Source organism: Mytilus edulis, chromosome 3, assembly GCF_963676685.1.
Source record: "Mytilus edulis chromosome 3, xbMytEdul2.2, whole genome shotgun sequence".
Taxonomy (NCBI): domain Eukaryota; kingdom Metazoa; phylum Mollusca; class Bivalvia; order Mytilida; family Mytilidae; genus Mytilus; species Mytilus edulis.
In genome coordinates, this window is record NC_092346.1 from 106920604 (window position 1) to 106939352 (window position 18749).

Consider the following 18749-nt stretch of genomic DNA (forward strand, 5'->3'; position numbering starts at 1 on the left):
TTTCACTTAAACATTATGTGTTACATTATTGGTGGGTTCGGTCTTTTCAAAGAATATCTCCTGAAATGATTATTTCACTGAAACATGAATGTGTTATATAATTGGTGGGCTGTGTCTTTTTAAAGAATATCTTCTGAAATGATTATTTCACTTAAACATGTGCTATATTATTGGTGGGCTGGGTCTTTTCAGAGAAAAATCTCCTGAAATTAGAATTGATTCACTATTTCTCTTAAACGTGTGATATATATATATTATTGCTAGGCAGCGTATTTTAAGAGAATATCTCACGAAATGAGAATTGATTCACTATTTCACTTAAACATGTGTTATATTATTGGTGGGCTGTGTCTTTTTAAAGAATATCTTCTGAAATGATTATTTCACTTAAACATGTGCTATATTATTGGTTGGCTGGGTCTTTTCAGAGAAAAATATCCTGAAATTAGAATTGATTCACTATTTCTCTTAAACGTGTGATATATATATTATTGCTAGGCAGCGTCTTTTTACAGAATATCTCACGAAATGAGAATTGATTCACTATTTCACTTAAACGTGTGATATATTATTGGTAGGCTGCGTCTTTTCAGAGAATATCTCCTGAAAGATTAATAATTCATTATTTAATTTAAATATGTGTTATATAATTTGTGCGGTAGGTCTGTATAAGGCATATCTCCTGTAATGATCATTTCACTTAAACATTATGTTTTATTATTGAATCTTAATATCGCACATATAAAATTCATTAATTACAAGGCATTGCTAGGACTGATTATTACCATACAACGATGTGTGAAGTTTTCGTTCTGTATTGAATGTCTTTCTTTAAAAATCTCTGAATATTTCCACATAAAAAGTAAATCTTTTCTACCAAAAAGTTTTTCCCAGGTAAAGTTTTAGTAAAATTCATAAACATTTGATAGCTTCTTTTTATGGCGGCCTTTCTATCATTCTGCAAGAAATGCAACGAGCATAACACAATGTTACTATTTAAAATATGTTGTTGTGATAATTATAATAAGAGAACTTTTGAACTTTGATGTTACAACACCCCCACCCCTTTTTTAAAGTCTCCAATGTGTAAATTTTCATTCCAAACCTCCACTTATAACTTTGTATCATATGGAATGCTTTACCTTTGTTTTATCTACTGAAATGTTGTTTTCACGTGCATACTTTTCAAACTGGACTTGCACCACTGAAACAAAAGAAGTTATATTTGTAAAACAAGTTTAGTTCCAGAATCCATGTAAATCAAAAGTAAGACAACAACAGCGGTAGAAATTTGCAAGGAAAATTCAAGACCAAAGAAGAAATAATACCTTCTTTTCTCTCTTTAAAACACCAAAATCAAAACCAACATCCAACAGATGACGACGGACAACAAGCGATAGTAAGCATCCCTCGGTATGATACTCATCTTCTTTAGGTATATGTTATACATGCTCCAAGAATCCTGAATCGCTCAATTGTTCAACTAGGTCTCATTAGACGTGTATAACGTAAAGTTCTATGATGTACAAGACATAGTAAAAAATCTTTAATATTTAGTTTGATTGAATTCAGTGTTCATTACACTAAAAAATAAGATGAATATATTTACGATAGGACCTCAATACAAACTTTGACCTCACTGGTGGCCGTTTTGTTTTTGAATTTCTGATCAGCTCAAAACGTTACAACTCTTGTTAATGAACTAATATTCTAAGTTTATTATTAAACTCAATTCCTTCAGTGATTCTTGAGAAGAAGATTCTTAAAAATCGAATCTTCAAAGTCCCTTGGCGGCCATGTGTTTTTACCACTTCGTAACAAAGTAACAACACTTGCGTAGGATTTTATAGAAACACCTGTACCAAAGTTTGATTTTAATTCTGATTAATTCACTGGTATTAAAGAGATCAAAGAGCTGAAAGCTCTGAGGAAAAATGACGCCTCTGCCTCTAATATTGGGATATTTTTTATGCAAGTCTTGATTTTCACATACCGTAATAAGTTTAACATTGCAACATGTCTCATAAGCATATAATTGATAATCGTATATGTGTATGTGTGTGTGTGTAGTGAAGATGACAACTGACTGTTGTTTTAGTACAAATAAATAGGTCAAGAGTCAAGACTACCTGAATGATCTACAGTATCCAATGACTACTGGCTGGTTTTTTTGTGTGCAAATAAATAGGTCAAGACTACTGGAATGATCTTCAATATCCAATGACTACTAGCTGTTCTTTTGTACTAATTAATAGGTCAAGACTATTTAAATGATCTACAATATCCAATGACTACTGGCTGTTCTTTTGTACATACTAAATAAAGACTATTCGAATGGTCTAAAGTATTCCAAGTAATGTGTATTTTTTTTCTTGCAATTGCATTTTTCTAAATCAAGAATACAGACTTCTACATGTAGCTAGTATCATTTTCAAACCAAATGATTATGAAGAGCCTGTTGTAACAAGCTCTTATACCCCACTAGTCCTATAACATATGACTTCGCATTCTTATTCAATTTTTAACTTTTTATACTGATATTTTCATTTCTTTATTTATTTTTTGAATGCGAAGTGTGGCACATGTAAGTAATTTGTTTCTATCAGAACAGTAAATAGAAATAGTAAAGAATGCTCCCGAGGTCATATGCTATAGGACTAATTACCCACATATTCATTAAATAAGTTACTAGTGACATAGTTATTTCTGTTACTTGAAGCAAATTCTATTTCCGTAGATTTACACAATAGCTTAATATTGATAATATACTAATTTTATTTTACCGTGAAGAGTTATCAAAATTTCCTGTTACAAAATATAAGAAATTATTATAAATTAAGGAATGAATCTCCCTCATGCAAAGCTCTGATTCCTTTCACGGATTTGGCTATACTTTTTAAACCTTTTGGATTATAGCTCTTCATCTTTTATATAAGCTTTGGATTTCAATTAAGGAATGAATCTCCCTCATGCAAAGCTCTGATTCCTTTCACGGATTTGGCTATACTTTTTAGACCTTTTGGATTATAGCTCTTCATCTTTTATATAAGCTTTGGATTTCAAATATTTTGGCCACGAGCATCACTGAAGAGACATGTATTGTCGAAATGCGCATCTGGTGCAAGAAAATTAGTACCGTCAATTTTATTGGACAAATAGGGATACTCCTTTGATTTTTTATTTCATGTCAGTCGGGTCGCTTTATATGAAACTTGAAACCACTTCTCTGCCATATTGATATTTTATAACAATTTGCCCTTGACCCATATAATTGATATTCATTCTTTAACCGTGTATCATAGTAAGCTAGTTTTTTTTATTTTGCACTAACCCACCATCTTTCATGTCAAATTTCTGTCTCCATTTAAGTTTATGCCAGTGGCGGATCTAGAAATTTTCATTAGTGGGGGTCCGCTGGCTGCCTAAGAGGGGGCCGCTCCCGTCACGCTTTAGTGATTCCCTATATAATCAACTGATTTTTTTTCTAAATCTGCATCTGTATGCCATTGAACCATAATGGTATTAAACACAATTCCAAGTAATTATGCTGTTATAGTGGTTCACCATATATTAAACTTGGGTGGCATTCCAGTTATTGAAATTTGTGTCAGATTAGAACAATGAACTAGACCTTTAGGAGTGGAGCTTATAATTAAATATGGAGCCATAGAATGCGACCCCTGCCCGGTAACAAAAATAAACAAGCTTGAAAGGATACATGTCAAGCGGCAAAATTTATTACCAGAGATTACAAGCCAAGAGAGGATGGATACGTCTCCAAAATGCATGCCAGATTTGAACTACAAGATCTCCAGACAAGGCGTTGAAGCCAAAGTAAGTATTAATGTAAAAAGTAGTTGAGGGGCTATTGAACGTCCCTTGAACCAGACGAATTCCTAAAAAAAAGCATGTCCGAAGAGAACCATAACTGCAGAGAAATTCAAAGGATACCACGCAACAATTATTGTGGATTAAGCAAGTGAGGAATAACTATAACTGTGAGTGTATTGACATTCCACCAAGTAAAACACCGTACAATATTCAAACTCATCCTTTGAAAGACAGTGATCGCGTCGAAGCAGCTAGACGACAGCCACACCGTTAACAGTTGTGCACGCATCACTGAAACGTAGAGAGCTTCAAAGCCAGCATCTATATCGACACACATGTCATACAGATACAGTCTGTTACAGACTCTGTTGCTGTAACTTTGTAAACAAACCTCGATTCGGGCCGCAGTCTGCGTCGTTAACCACTAGCCCGATGCCCCGGGACTAGTATTAAATTTTCAGCTCGGACTAATAAATTTTAATTATCGCTAGCCCGACCGGACTAGTCAGAAATATAACGTCCTTCCTATGATTTTGAACATATTTGAAGTTTAGATTGACAAGTAATGCAGAAAAGATCGTCAAATCAATGTGTACAAACGTAACCGAGATCGATAAATACATTTATCATGAGAAAGTGAGCAGTCTCAATATTTCTGGTACTTCGATCTGTATTATAACCAGTAGAAAGTGGACCAACACGGACACATTATATTTTTGTAAAACGAAACGACTATCAAGTTTTCCCCCGATTAATATATCTTTAATGTTCTAACAATGTTTTTGTTTTACTTCACATAATCAATAAAGTTATAAAAATAGATTTATGAGTACTAGTATCTTAACAATATCGTGTTGGTACACTTCGATCTTTCTGGTAATAAGAAGGACCAGAGTCATCAGAAGATTCATACGCACCGCGTTAGTATAATTAATTTCCGATTATTCAAAACTTCGTAAATCTAAATAAAGACCAGTATCTATCCAATGGGTGTCAAGATGATTCCGATTAATACTTTTTAAATGGTTGTTAAGTTGAAATGGTAAGAAAGGCTGACATTAATTAGGAGAACTATTTTGTCTAGCGATAGCTGATCATTGGTGTGTGAAAAGTCCAGAACCATGTCAAAACGGATCTGTTTGTTTATTACGTAGATAAAAGCGAAAGATTTGATAAATATGAAAAATATAACAAAGGGTACGTTCAAAATACCATTTAATAACATATGAATATGTCAAAATGTTTTATTCTGTAAATAAAGTATGTAAACTGGTTCCCGGTTGATTACTACACAATAATGATAATACAAGCAGATTCCAGTTTGTATGTAAAGTAGTAAAATACGAAACCAAGCGCGGTAGGCGGAGAAATGTAATGGAAGATAAATACGAACCAAGCGCGGAAGGCAGAGAAATGTAATGGAAGTTCAGGTCAATAGTATCGGAAACATGCCGCTGAAAGCGTCATTTTCCAATAATCGTAACTGGAATTACAACTATCCCAATATGGCGACGGCAGATATAGGTAAAATGTTTACAGTCATTTTTCTCAAATGTAGCATGTTTTTGTTGATAGTTACTCAGCTGCATATTGGGATAGTCGTAATTCCTGTTACGATTATCTCTTTAATACCAGTGAATTGGTCTCAAAAGGAAGATAAACATATTGTTCCCATTGCGGCCATTTTGTATTTCCGATCAACTCAAAAATTGACGACGTTAAGGTTGTCGTAATCATGTCATAGCGATGTCGTAACTACAACATAACGATATCATTATAACAATATAACGAAATAGAAACGTCATTATTTCAACATAGCAATGTCGTGACTAGTCCTATAATATACTGAAGACTCTGCAGGTTCATATCATTTACATTCAACGTTTTTTATCGGATTATTTTTTTTACTATCAATGTTCAACCTCAGAGTCTTATTAGAACCATCCATTTTCTCGTAGTGGATTCCCACGAATTTTGGTGGGAACTTTGAACGGCAATTCGTTGGGAATCCACTACGAGAAAATAGATGGTTCTAGTAAGAGTCTGAGGTTCAACATTGATCGATAAAAAACGTTGAATGTAAATGATATGAACCTGCAGAATCTTATATCATAGGACTATATGTCGTGACATAATATATAGAAATCAATACAGGGTCTTTTAATATTAGTAAACATCTATACGATGCAGTCCGGTAACTCCGACCACCTAAGTCTTTGATAGTGTATATTACTATTTTAGTATATAAAAATTGCATCAAATTTTATTTAATCTTTTCACTGAAAACTCAATGTTAAGTATACTATCTTATTTTCGCAAAGATATATCTGAAATGATATTAAAATCAATCACACAATTGAATTTTACACAATATCCTTTCCTGTATCCAAATAATTGTTTTGTACCCTACTTTGTAATGTTTTTGTTTTACTGAAAAGTACCATTGATGTGTTTTTTCCAGAACTTGTCGAATATAATCGGAATGCCATGCGATAACGTTGCGGAAAGGCATTTGATAATATTCGAAGCATGTGGTAAACTTTTCATCAGAATAAATATTACAGTAAATTTCATAGAACATCTGTTCCAAAAGGAACATATATTGACAAGCCCACCAATTTGAAAATTATGAAATTTACGATAATGTTATGCTCTTATCAAACGGTAAAAATCATATGTTATTTAGTCAAAGTACAAGATAAGACGAAATACCAACGTCATTATTACAACATAGCAATGTCGTTATTACGATATAATATAGAGATCAATACATGGCCTTTTCAATATTGGCTCGGGTTTCATCCCGAGACTCCCATATCAGCCAGAGACGTAGTTGAGGTGCTGATATGGGCCAAATGATAATACACGGGCCGATATGGAAAAGGCCAGGTATTAATCTTTAATTTTATCATATACATAGTACTTCCGAAAATAAAGAAGGTTGACTTCGGAAGCTGATATAGTTATTTTGCCCGATCCGAAACGGCTATACCAGCTCGTGTAGAGACGTCATTGTTTTTATACGGGATTATCAGACCGGGTGTGCAACATCGGCTCATTTTCTTTTGGTCGTTACAAATATGAAAAAAGCATTGTATTAGGCATGAAGTATCTGATAAATGTCGTTATCACGGCAAAGCGATTTCGCTATTACGAAATAATATGTGGACGTAATTACAACACACATGATATTTTTCAAATGACCCTTATCGGCTTCCAGAGGTTCCCACATTCCGAGACCATAAGAGTGCATATCTGAATGGTTTCTATAAGTGAAAGCCTATAATTGCATACTTCTTTTACTGCTTCTTATGCATTATAGACTTATTGTATAACTATTCTAAAATATCCAGTTCTTAGAGCTCGGAAAAACATTGTTATTATCTTAGGTTGAACTTACATGGAGTGTCAACCCAAGCTGGACTGATAGCATTCACTGTTATACCTTGAGCCGCCACCTCAAGAGCCACGCCCTGTGAAGAAACAACGAGATGTCAAATCAACACATGTTCTTAAAAATTATTTCAAAAGTAATTTCTAATTGTGAAGTCGTGTTGTTTTCTTCCTCCAATGACCATGTTTTACAAAAGTAACTTTTCTAAAGTACCAGTACTCTGCATGTTGACCGGTATTGTATTTTATGAGAGGGTAAGACATTTGTTTTACACAAATTGGAGATAAAACGGTGGCTTAATAATTATGTGATAAGTATTAGAGATAGTGAGATGGTTAAATATTTATATGACCTGCATCAGATATAGTGAGGTGGTTAGACATTTATGTGAATTGTATGGGAGATAGTGAGGTGGTTAGACATTTATGTGATCTGTATGGGAGATAAAGGGGTGGTTAGACATTTATGTGAGATAGTGAGGTGGTTTGACATTTATGTGATCTGTATGGGAGATAGTGGGGTGGTTAGACATTTATGTGATCTGTATGTGAGATAGTGAGGTGGTTAGACATTTATGTGATCTGTATGGGAGATAGAGGGGTGGTTAGACATTTGTGTGATCTGAATGTGAGATAATGAGGTGGTTAGACATTTATGTGATCTCCATGTAAGATAGTGAGGTGGTTAGACATTTATGTGATCTGTATGGGAGATAGTGAGGTGATTTGACATTTATGTGACGTGTATGGTAGATAGTGAGGTGGTTAAACATTGATGTGATCTGAATGTGAGATAGTGAGGTGGTTAGACATGTATGTAATCTGTATGGGAGAAAGTGAGGTGGTTAGACATTTATGTGATCTGTATTGGAGAACGTGAGGTGGTTAGACATTTATGTGACGTGTATGGGAGATAGTGAGGTGGTTAGACATTCATGTGATTTGTATGGGAGATAGTGAGGTGGTAAGACATTCATATGATTTATATGTTAGATGGTGAGGTGGTTAGACATTTATGTAATCTGTATGTGAGAAAGTGAGGTGGTTAGACATTCATGTGATCTGTATGTGAGAAAGTGAGGTGGTTAGACATTTATGTGATCTCTATGTGAGATAGTGAGGTGGTTAAACATGTCTGTGATCTCTAATGGAGATAGTGAGGTGGTTAGACATGTATGTGATCTATATGGGAGATAGTGAGGTGGTTAGACATTAATGTGATCTGTATGTTAGATATTGATGTGGTTAGACATTTATGTGATCTGTTTGGGAGATAGTGAGGGGCTAGACATATATATGATCTGTATGGCAGATAGTGAGGTAGTTAGACATCAATGTGATCTCTGTGAGGTGGTTAGACATTTATTTGATCTGTATGTTAGATAGTGAGGTGGTTAGGCATATATGTGATCTGTATGCGAGATAATGAGGTGGTTAGACTTTTATGTGATCTGTATACTAGATACTGAGGTGGTTAGACATTTATGTGATCTGTAAAGGAGATACTGAGTTGGTTAGACATTTATGTGATCTGTTAGGGAGATAGTGAGGTAGTTGGACATTTATTTGACGTGTATGGGAGATAGTGAGGTGGTTAGATATTTATGTGATCTGTATGTGAGATTCTAAGGTGGTTAGACTTTTATGTGATCTGTATGGGAGATATTGAGGTGGTTCAACATGTCTGTGATCTGTATGGGAGATAGTGAGGCGGTTAGACATTCATGTGATCTGTTTGTGAGATAGTGAGGTGGTCAGACATTCATGTGATCTGTATGTGAGATAGTGAGTTGGTTAAACATCCATGTGATCTGTATGTGGGATAGTGAGGTGGTTAGACATTCATGTGATCTGTATGTGAGACAGTGAGGTGGTTAGACATGTCTGTGACGTGTATGGGAGATAGTGATGCGGTTAGACATTTATTTGATCTGTATGTTATATGATATGGTGGTTAGACATTTATGTGATCTGTATGTAAAATAGTGAGGTGCTTAGACATGTCTGTGAGGTGTATGGGAGATAGTGAGGTGGTTAGACATTTATGTGACGTGTATGGGAGATAGTGAGGCGGTTAGACATTCATATGATCTGTATGTGAGATAGTAAGGTGGTACGACATTCATGTGATCTATATGTGAGATAGTGAGGTGGTTAGACATATATGTGATCTGTATGTGAGATAGTGAGGTGGTTGAACATGTTTGTGATCCGTACGGGAGATAGTGAGATGGTTAGACATGTATTTGATCTGTATGTGAGATAGTGAGTTGGTTAAACTTTTATGTGATCTGTATGTGAGATAGTGAGGTGGTTAAACATGTCTATATGTATGGGAGATAGTGAGATGGTTAGACATGTATGTAATATGTATGGGAGAAAGTGAGGTGGTAAGACATTTATGTGATATGTATGTTATATGGTGAGGTGGTTAGACATTTATGTAATCTGTTTGGGAGAAAGTGAGGTGGTAAGCCATTCATGTTATCTGTATTTTAGATAGTGAGGTGGTTAAACATTCATGGGATATGTTTGTGAGATAGTGAGATGGTTAGATATTAATGTGATCTGTATGTTATATGGTGAGGTTGTTATACATTTATGTGATCTGTATGGGAAAAAGTGAGGTGGTTATACATTTATGTAATCTGTTTGTGAGATAGTGAGGTGGTTAGACATTTATGTGATCTGTATGTGATATAGTGAGGTGGTTAGACACTTATGTGATCTGTATGTAAGATAGTGAGGTGGTTAGACATTTGAGTGATCTGTATGGGAGATAGTGAGGTGGTTAGACATTTATTAGACGTGTATGGGAGATAGAGATGTGGTAGACATTTATGTGATCTGTATGTGATATAGTGAGATGGTTAGACATTTATATGACGTGTATGGGAGATAGTGAGGTAGTTAGACATTTATGTGATCTCTATGGGAGATAGTGAGGTGGTTAGACATTTATGTGATCTGTATGTGAGATAGTGAGGTGGTTAGACATTTATGTGATCTGTTTGTGAGATAGTGAGGTGGTTGAACATGTTTGTGATCCGTACGGCAAATAGTAGGTGGTTAGACATATATGTGATCTGTATGTGAGATAGTGAGTTGGTTACACTTTTATGTGATCTATGTGAGATAGTGAGGTGGTTAAACATGTCTCTGATCTCTATGGGAGATAGTGAGGTGGTTAGACATGTATGTGATCTGTATGGGAGATAGTGAGGTGGTTAGACATGTGTGTGATCTTGCTGGGAGATAGTGAGGTGGTTAGACATTTAAGTAATCTGTATGGGAGAAAGTGAGGTGGTTAGACATTCATGTTATCTGTATGTAAGATAGTGAGAAGTTAGACATTTCTGTGATCTGTATGTTATATGGTGAGGTGGTTAGACATTTATATTATCTGTATGGGGAAAAGTGAGGTGGTTAGACATTTATGTAATCTGTATGTGAGATAGTGAGGTGGTTAGACATTGATGTAATCTTCATGGGAGATAGTGAGGTGGTTAGACATTTATGTGATTTGTATGGGAGATAGTGAGGTGGTGAGACATTTATGTGATCTGTATGGGAGATAGTGAGGTGGTTAGACATTTATGTGATCTGTATGGGAGATAGTGAGGTGGTTAGACATTTATGTAATCTGTATGGGAGATAGTGAGGTGGTTAGACATTTATGTAATCTGTATGGGAGATAGTGAGGTGGTTAGACATTGATTTGTGTGTGAGATAGTGATGTGGTTAGAAATTTATGTGATTTGTATGTGAGATAGTTAGGTGGTTAGACATTTATGTGACGTGTATGTGAGATAGTGAGGTGGTTAAATATTTATGTGATCTGTATGGGAGATAGTGAGGGGTAAGATATTTATGTGATTTGTATGTGAGATAGTGAGGTGGTTGGACATTTATGTGATCTTTATGTTATATGGTGAGGTGGTAAGCCATTTATGTCATCTTTTTTTTTTTAGAGATAACGAGGTCGTTTGACATTGTTGTGATCTGTATAGGAGATAGTGTGGTGTTGTGACATTTATGTGATCTCTATGGGAGATAGTGAGGTGGTAAGACCAATTATGTAGAACAAGACTTCAAATATATACATGTCTCATTGATGGAATTATCGACTAAAATAAGATGTGTTCATTATTAAATGTCGAAATTTTCTTCAAATCCTGATTTAAATCGCTCCTCAATAAAAAAAACTTGCCTTTGTAAGACCAATTATTCCATGTTTTGATGTTGCATACGGAGCTTTTCCTGGAGCGCTTATTGTGCCCTGCACTGACGATATGTTGATTATTCTTCCCCAACCTGTAATGTACACAACAAACCAGTATTTATAGATTATTGTTGATCATCTCAACGAGATCGGTTCTGTCGCTACAGCCGGTACGGCTCAATCGAGTTCAGAATACCAATGATAATCTACATATCACTATTTTACCTATGACGACGTTCACTACAAACCAGTAAAAGTCTGAAATGGCCTATATCTCATTATCTGTACTAGACTGTACTGATTTTTACTCGACCAGTCTGAATTGGTCTGAAATTTACTTGATAATACTTGACTGTAGTCTGAACCATACTTAACAGTCTGAATTTGTACTTGACCAGATCCTAACAATTTTATACGAGTCTGAACCATGCTCGACCTAGTCTAAACCATACTCGACCTAGTCTGAACCATACTCGACCTAGTCTGAACCATAATCGACCTAGTCTGAACCATACTCGACCAAGTCTTAACCAACCTAGACCTAGTCTTTGTATCTATCAACTGAATTTTATCAATTTAGGAAATATTTTTAATAAAAATGAAACTTGAACAACAACTTGATATTAAAAATGTATTCAATATAGTATTGAAATTAAAATTTCACAATAATCAATCATAATATAACTTCAACACAATATTAATCAACTCTTACATAATAATATATATCAACCTTAAAATACAAATAAAACAAGCTGATCAAATAATCTAAACAATGAATTGTGACTAATATTTTTAATATTTTTCAAAATTTTATGAATATTTCTGAAGTATTTTATGCTAACTGGACTATTTTCACCATTAACTTAAGCCTAGTATAGATTTATGTTGTCAGTTGACTTTAGTTAATAATGCAGTGAATGTTTTTTTTTTATTAATATTTATATAAAACTTAATAACTTAATAAATTTAAAAAAAATGAGACCTCAATTGTTTTGTTTTATTAAAACAAGAATTTAATATAATCATGATAATAGAATTTCCATATCGATCCTTGATAACCTTTTTAAAAAGGAAAATGTGTTCCAAAGTAACAGTAAAAATTTATTTCAATTGATTTAAGTATTTTTTGTCAAATTAAAGACATGGCATTCATTAAGCAATTTAATATGGTTTAATTGCCTCAGTACATGTGTGTTTTACCTGTAGGTAAAAAGAAAGCCCTATTTTCTTAAATTCGTGTATTACTTATCTTGTATATTCAAAAGGCCTTGTTTTTTTTAAAGTTAAACAGGATGTTGCAATTTTGAATAAATGTTATTTAGAATTTAATACCTCTGACCAGGTGTGATCTTATTTATGAGTTTGCCCCAAGCAGAGGTTATACTTTATATTTCACCACTACTCAGAAAAACAATTTTATTTACTTATTTAATTTTATCCCTTTTTGATATAAATTATATATAATATATTTTTTTTTTTTTTATCCTATTAGTAAATATAATAATAGATATATTTCTAATATAAGGTTAAACAATTTATAAATTTTGTTGGCTGTTGTTATATATGTCAGTAAAACAGAAATTTATTTTAACAGTTAAAAAAGTAGAGGTTATTTGACCTAGTATGGTTCAGACTGGTCGAGTATTGTTCAGACCTTTGGTTAAGTATGGTTTAGACTGGAAAAATAGGTCGCGTACAGATCAAGAATGGGTTAAGACTGTTTCAGACTGGTCGAGTAATAGTTCAGACTATTTTCAACGGCAAAGATAAGGGTCAAGTACGATTCAGTACAGTCGAGTATGTAAAAGTCAGACCAATTCAGACTGGTCGAGTAAAAATCAGTACAGTCGAGTACAGTTATAGGCCATTTCAAACTTTAATGGTTTGTAGTGGTTGTTAATTTAATTGACAACGGGAACTTACGCCCTTAGTTCCTAACGATTACTTTTCATATTACTCAACAGCAGTACATAACCAACAATATGTAGTTCAAAAACCGACATATCAAATGCTATGAATATAAAAGAAACGGTTGGTTCTTTCTCAGGTCTGAGATTAAATCGTAGTAAAACAGAAACAATATGGATAGGGGCGCTTAAGCATAGTAAATATAAAATTGAGGGAATACGCTAGACAGACAAACCAGTTAAAGCCTAAGGGATTTATTTTGGTCACAACAGACACGAATGTGAAAAGTTAAATTGGGAACCTAAAATTGATAAAATGAAATCCTTTAAGGCATGGAAAAAAAGAAAATTAACTACAATTAGAAAAATATTAATTATAAAAACTTTGATCTTACCTAAATTTACATTTTTGTAATACATAAAAGAGATTGAAAGCTGTTGTTTTAAATATATTTGGGAAGGTAAAAATGACAAAGTAAAAAGAAACACACTTATTGGCGGTTATCAAAAAGGGGGTTTAAAAATGGTTGATTTTGATAGCTATTTTACATCACTGATTCCAAATTTAATTCAACCACTATGCCGAACTGGAAAAATTATTCCTACCCAATATGTCATCAATTTGGGAAAAAATATCTTGTCTTTAACATGAATTTAGATAATGTTAAATCACTTAAAGAATTTGAAAATATACCAAACTTTTATTTGCAAGTAATTTCAAGCTTGGTGAAAACAGGGGGAGATTTTACACAATTTAAAGATCATTTTTCAAATGTTAGAAAACAGATTATTTCGAGAAATAGATACGTTAAACATTGCAACAAAAGTTTGTTCTTTCAAAACATGGTAGCAAGTGTTATGATTTATATCAACGACATACTTGATCGTGAGAAAAAGTTATCAGAAGTTTTCATTTTAGAAAAATTAAGCAATAAGTCTAATTGGATTGCAGAGTTTACAATATTAAAACATCCATCCCAAAGGAATGGCAACAAGTTCTAATTAAAGAAAAGTATTCAAAGAGTAAAATCAGTATCAATAAGGATAATTTGAGATGGGGAAATGAACAAATACAAGCAAAAGATATCTATATAGTTATCAAAGGTACCAGGATTATAATTCAGTACGCCAGACGCGCGTTTCGTCTACATAAGACTCATCAGTGACGCTCATATCAAAACATTTATAAAGCCAAACAATTACAAAGTTGAAGAGCATTGAGGATTCAAAATTCCAAAAAGTTGTGCCAAATACGGCTAAGTAAATCTATGCCTGGAATAAGAAAATCCTTAGTTTTCGAAAAATTTAAACTTTTGTTAACAGGAAATTTATAAAAAAAGAATGACCACATTATTGATATTCATGTCAACACCGAAGTGTTGACTACTGGGCTGGTGATACCTTCGGGGACGAAACGACCACCAGCAGTGGCATCGACCCAGTGGTGTAAATAGTTATCAAAGGTACCATTTTTATTTTCCTATAATAAAATGTTATATAATAGTCTACTGAAAAATTATTGCACCAGGGTTTTCGATATCACAAACTAGTCAAAACATTTACTAAATTTTATCATCGGTATAAAGACATCATTCGTAAATATAGCTCAACATGCAGACTTCTAATACGTTCAGGTATTTCACATCCAATTTTTTATGGTAATATTCTTTATAAAGCACAAATGTGTCAGTATTCACCTCAGAAACTTACAAAACCTTTGAATCGACTTATTAAGAAGGGATATAGTTACGATACTGTTGTCAAGTCATTAAAGATTGCATATTTTGGCGTTAATATTGAGTCACTGATAAGGTCTTTGCATCGGAACTAAACACATTTATTCTAAAATACAGTTGTTGGCATGACACGGGTTATGTTCTTCTCATATATGTTATGATGGTATGATACTAAACCCCTAACGGGAAGGAATGTGCCTGATGTTCATATGATGAAATCATAATCTTTCAGTCAGTTTGATTGAAGTCTGGAGCTGGCATGTCAGTTAACTGCTAGTAGTCTGTTGTTATTTATGTATTATTGTCATTTTGTTTATTTTCTTTGGTTACATCTTCTGACATCAGACTCGGATTTCTCTTGAACTGAATTTTAATGTGCGTATTGTTATGCGTTTACTTTACTACATTGGTTAGAGGTATAGGGGGAGGGTTGAGATCTCACAAACATGTTTAACCCCGCCGCATTTTTGCGCCTGTCCCAAGTCAGGAGCCTCTGGCCTTTGTTAGTCTTGTATTATTTTAATTTTAGTTTCTTGTGTACAATTTGGAAATTAGTATGGCGTTCATTATCACTGGACTAGTATATATTTGTTTAGGGGCCAGCTGAAGGACGCCTCCGGGTGCGGGAATTTCTCGCTACATTGAAGACCTGTAGGTGACCCTCTGCTGTTGTTGTTTTTTATTTGGTCGGGTTGTTGTCTCTTTGACACATTCCCCATTTCCATTCTCAATTTTATTAGTGTATCAAAAATATACACAGCCAATTGGTATTAATATTTAGACAAGAAATTTAAAGTTAGATAGCAAGCCAAATATGTCATTCGAAAACGATTTTAAATTTAAATTTTTAAGAGAGAATAAGATGAAAATGTTTAGGTGGAAACTGTTAAATTATATTATTCCAACAAAGCAATTACTTTTTAAATGGAAAATTTCTTCTAATAGTAAATGTAATTTTTGTCAAACAGAAGAGGAAGATTACTTTCATTTCTTTATAACATGTTCTTTTTTAAAAGACATTTGGGATAAAGTGCACGACTCAATTTTAAAAATAAGATATCAGTTAAACAATTAGTATTTGGATACAAAATATCAGATAAAGGTTATTATGGTTTTAACTATTTTTTGAAAGTTTAAGGTGTTTGCATTTTCAAATCATACTATGTTTCAGAGCAAAAATTGAAATATATAGATGTGGATGAATTGTTTATAAAGGAATTAAGAAGGGTATGAATGAGAGCAAAACAATTTCTCAAAGTGTATTTTTCATTAAAAAAATGGGTGAAAATCGTTGATTAATTGTTTGTAAAATACTTACGTTTATTCCTCATTTTTGGCAGACAATGTCTAATCAATAAGAAAGGAGCAGTTAGATTTATTGCTATCAACTCGTTCCATTTTTCTACTGGATATTCATCTATATATTTCACAAAATTGATACCTGATGAAATAATGATAAAAAAAATTAAGCTGTATATTCACACTTTGACAATTTCTTTGTTTACTTGTTAATTTATGTTAAATGCACAGTGTAAGCGAGCACCTGCTTTTTAAAACGGAATTATTGAGAGGAGTCGAAGTACTCTAAACGTTGTTAAATCGTGATAGTAGTTTCATAATTTTACTATATATTTTTGTATTTTCTCCGGATGAAATATTTCTTGCATGAAGAAAAAACTAGATCAGCGATTTTCACGAAAGAATTACTAGCAAAATATAACAATTTGCTTTAGAAAAGCTTAAACTTTTAAGATTAAGTGTATAGTAGCGTGTTTCTAAAAGTTCTATGCATGACAAAAGTATCCCGAGTTTAACTAGAAAACTGATATTTCATCAAGATGCCCAGTTCACTTTTATGTACGAGAAAAACGATCCCTTATCTAAAACCAATGCTTACAAAACTTACCTGTTACGAGGCCTCGAGCTTAAAAATGCACATGGTATCTACCTGACAGGACAAGTCACAAAGGGTATCTACCTGACAGGACACGTCACACAGGTTATCTACCTGACAGGACACGTCACACAGGGTATCTACCTGACAGTACCTGTCACACAGGGTATCTACCTGACAGGACAAGTCACACAGGGTATCTACCTGACAGGACACGTCACACAGGGTATCTACCTGACAGGACACGTCACACAGGGTATCTACCTGACAGGACACGTCACACAGGGTATCTACCTGACAGGACAAGTCACACTGTATAATTACCTGCATTATTAACTAGTATGTCGATACCACCAGGATATATCTTATCTACTTCATTACACAGGGTATCTACCTTACAAGACAAGTCACACTGTATGATTACCTGCATTGTTAACTAGTATGTCGATCCCACCTGGATATATCTTATCTACTTCTTTACACAAGACAAGTCACACTGTATAATTACCTGCATTGTTAACTAGTATGTCGATCCCACCAGGATATATCTTATCTACTTCATTACACAGGGTATCTACCTGACAAGACAAGTCACACTGTATGTAATGCACAACGGATCCACTGAAATTGTCATCACATATTCATATTAGAAATGTCAGTAAAATTAACAACAAATGTAAGATGCTGCCTATTAAGATAGACCACAATCTCAGACTACTTTCTTTAAAGGAAATATTATTTATAGAGTATAATCACATTCTATTATATTTTTAAGTAATAGCTTTTATAGAGTCATCTGATAATTCTATAACCGCCATTTTTACCTATTATATCTGGTTATATTTGTTTACACATCGTTGGTCAATATAATGAAATTTGATGCGACTGTCATACATGTGTGAGGTTTAGCTAGCTTTAACACTACGTTCAATCCACCATTTTTTATATAAGAAAAGCATGTACCAAGTCAGGTATATGACAGTTAATATCCATTCGTCTGATACGTTTGAGTTTTTGATTTTGCCATTTGATCACAGACATTCCAGTTTGTATTTTCCTCTGAGTTCAATTTTTTAATAATTTTACTTTTAACAAATTAAATAACATATATCAGAAAAAATGTGGTATCACTCGATAAGAAAATAACCTCTATAGAACACAATCACATACCTCTATAAGGATATACCCTTTATAGAGCACAATCACATACTTCTATAAGGAACTAATTTTATAGAGCACAATCACATACTTCTATAAGGAATTAATTTTATAGAGCTCTATCATATACCTCTATAAGGAAATAACCTTTATAAAGCACAATCACATACCTCTATAAGGATAAAACCTTTATAGAGCACAATCACATACTTCTATAAGGAAATAACCTCTATAGAACACAATCACATACCTCTATAAGGATATACCCTTTATAGAGCACAATCACATACTTCTATAAGGAAAAAAACTCTATAGAACACAATCAGAAAATTCTATAAATCTATAGAGAAAATCACATACTTCCATAATGAGATTATCTTTATAGAGCTCAATCACATACCTCTATTATGAAACAATCTTTACGTAGTACAATCATATATATAATTCTATAAAAACTAACCTTTATGGAGCTCAATCATAATAATACTTCTATAAGGAAATAACCTTTATAGAGTACAATCATATACCTCTATAAGGAAATAACCTTTATAGAGTACAATCATATACCTCTATAAGGAAATAACCTTTATAGAGTACAATCATATACC

General features: G+C 33.5%; 1 protein-coding gene across 3 annotated transcripts in view; it reads right to left on the minus strand.

The window, feature by feature from the left end:
- The window catches only part of LOC139518133 (D-beta-hydroxybutyrate dehydrogenase-like), a 37937-nt gene that overhangs the window by 5307 nt on the left and 13881 nt on the right, over nucleotides 1-18749 (minus strand). For all 3 annotated transcript variants that reach the window (XM_071309825.1, XM_071309827.1, XM_071309826.1), the window contains exons 2-6: nucleotides 17492-17604; nucleotides 16408-16530; nucleotides 11435-11538; nucleotides 7232-7304; nucleotides 1143-1204 (exon numbers count right to left, since the gene is read on the minus strand). In XM_071309825.1, the coding sequence (XP_071165926.1) occupies nucleotides 1143-1204; nucleotides 7232-7304; nucleotides 11435-11538; nucleotides 16408-16530; nucleotides 17492-17604 (475 nt within the window). The remainder of the gene's footprint in view (nucleotides 1-1142; nucleotides 1205-7231; nucleotides 7305-11434; nucleotides 11539-16407; nucleotides 16531-17491; nucleotides 17605-18749) is intronic.